Source organism: Phytophthora parasitica (genome assembly GCF_000247585.1).
Source record: "Phytophthora parasitica INRA-310 unplaced genomic scaffold supercont2.13, whole genome shotgun sequence".
In the NCBI taxonomy this organism is placed as follows: domain Eukaryota; phylum Oomycota; class Peronosporomycetes; order Peronosporales; family Peronosporaceae; genus Phytophthora; species Phytophthora nicotianae.
Genome location: NW_008648999.1, coordinates 720908 through 722175, shown reverse-complemented (window position 1 = coordinate 722175; position 1268 = coordinate 720908). Strand labels below are relative to the sequence as shown.

The 1268-nt window shown below is 43.9% G+C and overlaps 1 protein-coding gene across 1 annotated transcript; it reads right to left on the bottom strand.

Moving 5' to 3' along the window:
* Nucleotides 1–546: 546 nt before the first annotated feature.
* PPTG_07880 (hypothetical protein) lies at nucleotides 547–750 on the bottom strand (the record flags this gene model as incomplete). Its single annotated transcript, XM_008902257.1, has 1 exon — nucleotides 547–750. The coding sequence occupies one exon, from the start codon at nucleotides 748–750 to the stop codon at nucleotides 547–549; it is 204 nt and encodes a 67-aa protein (XP_008900505.1).
* Nucleotides 751–1268: the final 518 nt, after the last annotated feature.

Genomic DNA, 1268 nt, shown 5'->3' with positions numbered 1-1268 from the left:
CGGAGGTGTTTGATATCCTCGATACGCCGGATATAGCGTGCAGCCTCACGCTTGGTACCTTCAATAAAGACTAAAAGGCCAGGATGTGTACCCATTCGGGACGCAAAGTCACGATTGTACATCTCCAATTTATTGTTGGTACGGTTGATCACATCAACCCAACACGCATCATCTCCTGAACATTCCACGTCCTAGCGTCATACCTATCCATCCAAGTCTTCAACAAAATACTTCCAGAATGCATTTCACTTTGTCTTTGCTCCAGTTTCGTCGGCAATACTGCGGAGGCATCTAACACCCTAAAAAATTGCAAAAACCTGAGATCCAAAATATAAAATATATATTAACATCAAAAAGGTCAGATTCAAAGTGTAAATAGGAATGATCCAAATATAATAGTGCACGTCTTTGTTTTGGGATTTGGTCCACAGAGAAGACAGCAAGCGTGTCAAATTTGTCGTGGCTGAGCACACTCTAGATTTGGCAGTCTAAAGCGTAGATCGACCATTTTACGACGTAGTGCCTGTTTCCAGTGAAGCAGGCACCCTACGAGATTGGCGCGGGAAACTGCTCCAGAGCTGCGTTAATTAACGCCACTTCGATGTCATACGTGACGTTTCCAGGCTCCAACTTCTTGCTGCTCAAAATGATGAGCTCATTTAGCACCCGCCAGTACATATCTTGCGACTTGTCTTGAACCAACACGTAGCAAATGGGTACATAGAGATTGACGGTAGGCTCAAACGCCATCACAATCAGGCATTGCTTGAAAGGTTTGGGTACCACCGAAAAGGTGCCGTCTATGAAAAGGGTAATCTACGGATACCGCAGTATCAGATCCAAATCAGGGTGCCGAAAACCGATCATGCGATGAATTCCGGTGGTCGACTGTGTGTGGGGTACGCCACACTAAAGTGTAGAAAGGACCTGGGTTCCTTGTCGCTTATACAGCGTACTGAATCATGGTTCTTAAAAATCCAGATATTTTTGTATCCTGGGTGGGATCAAGGGGAATTGGGGGTGGGTGGATAATGGACAATTTACTCACCCAACTCCATTTTCGCATACACTATTTTGTATGGTTTACTTTAATTAATACTTGTCACGTCACAGATATGGAGAACCGTAGTTATTATACAACATTTACTATAGCTTATCTTAGTAATACATCTCACGTCACAGAAAAAGAGGACCAGTTCTGTCCACCCGCTTTCGTCCGCTGCAAGCTAGCGGTTTACTACCGTTCGTTCATATCGTTCTGTTTTTTT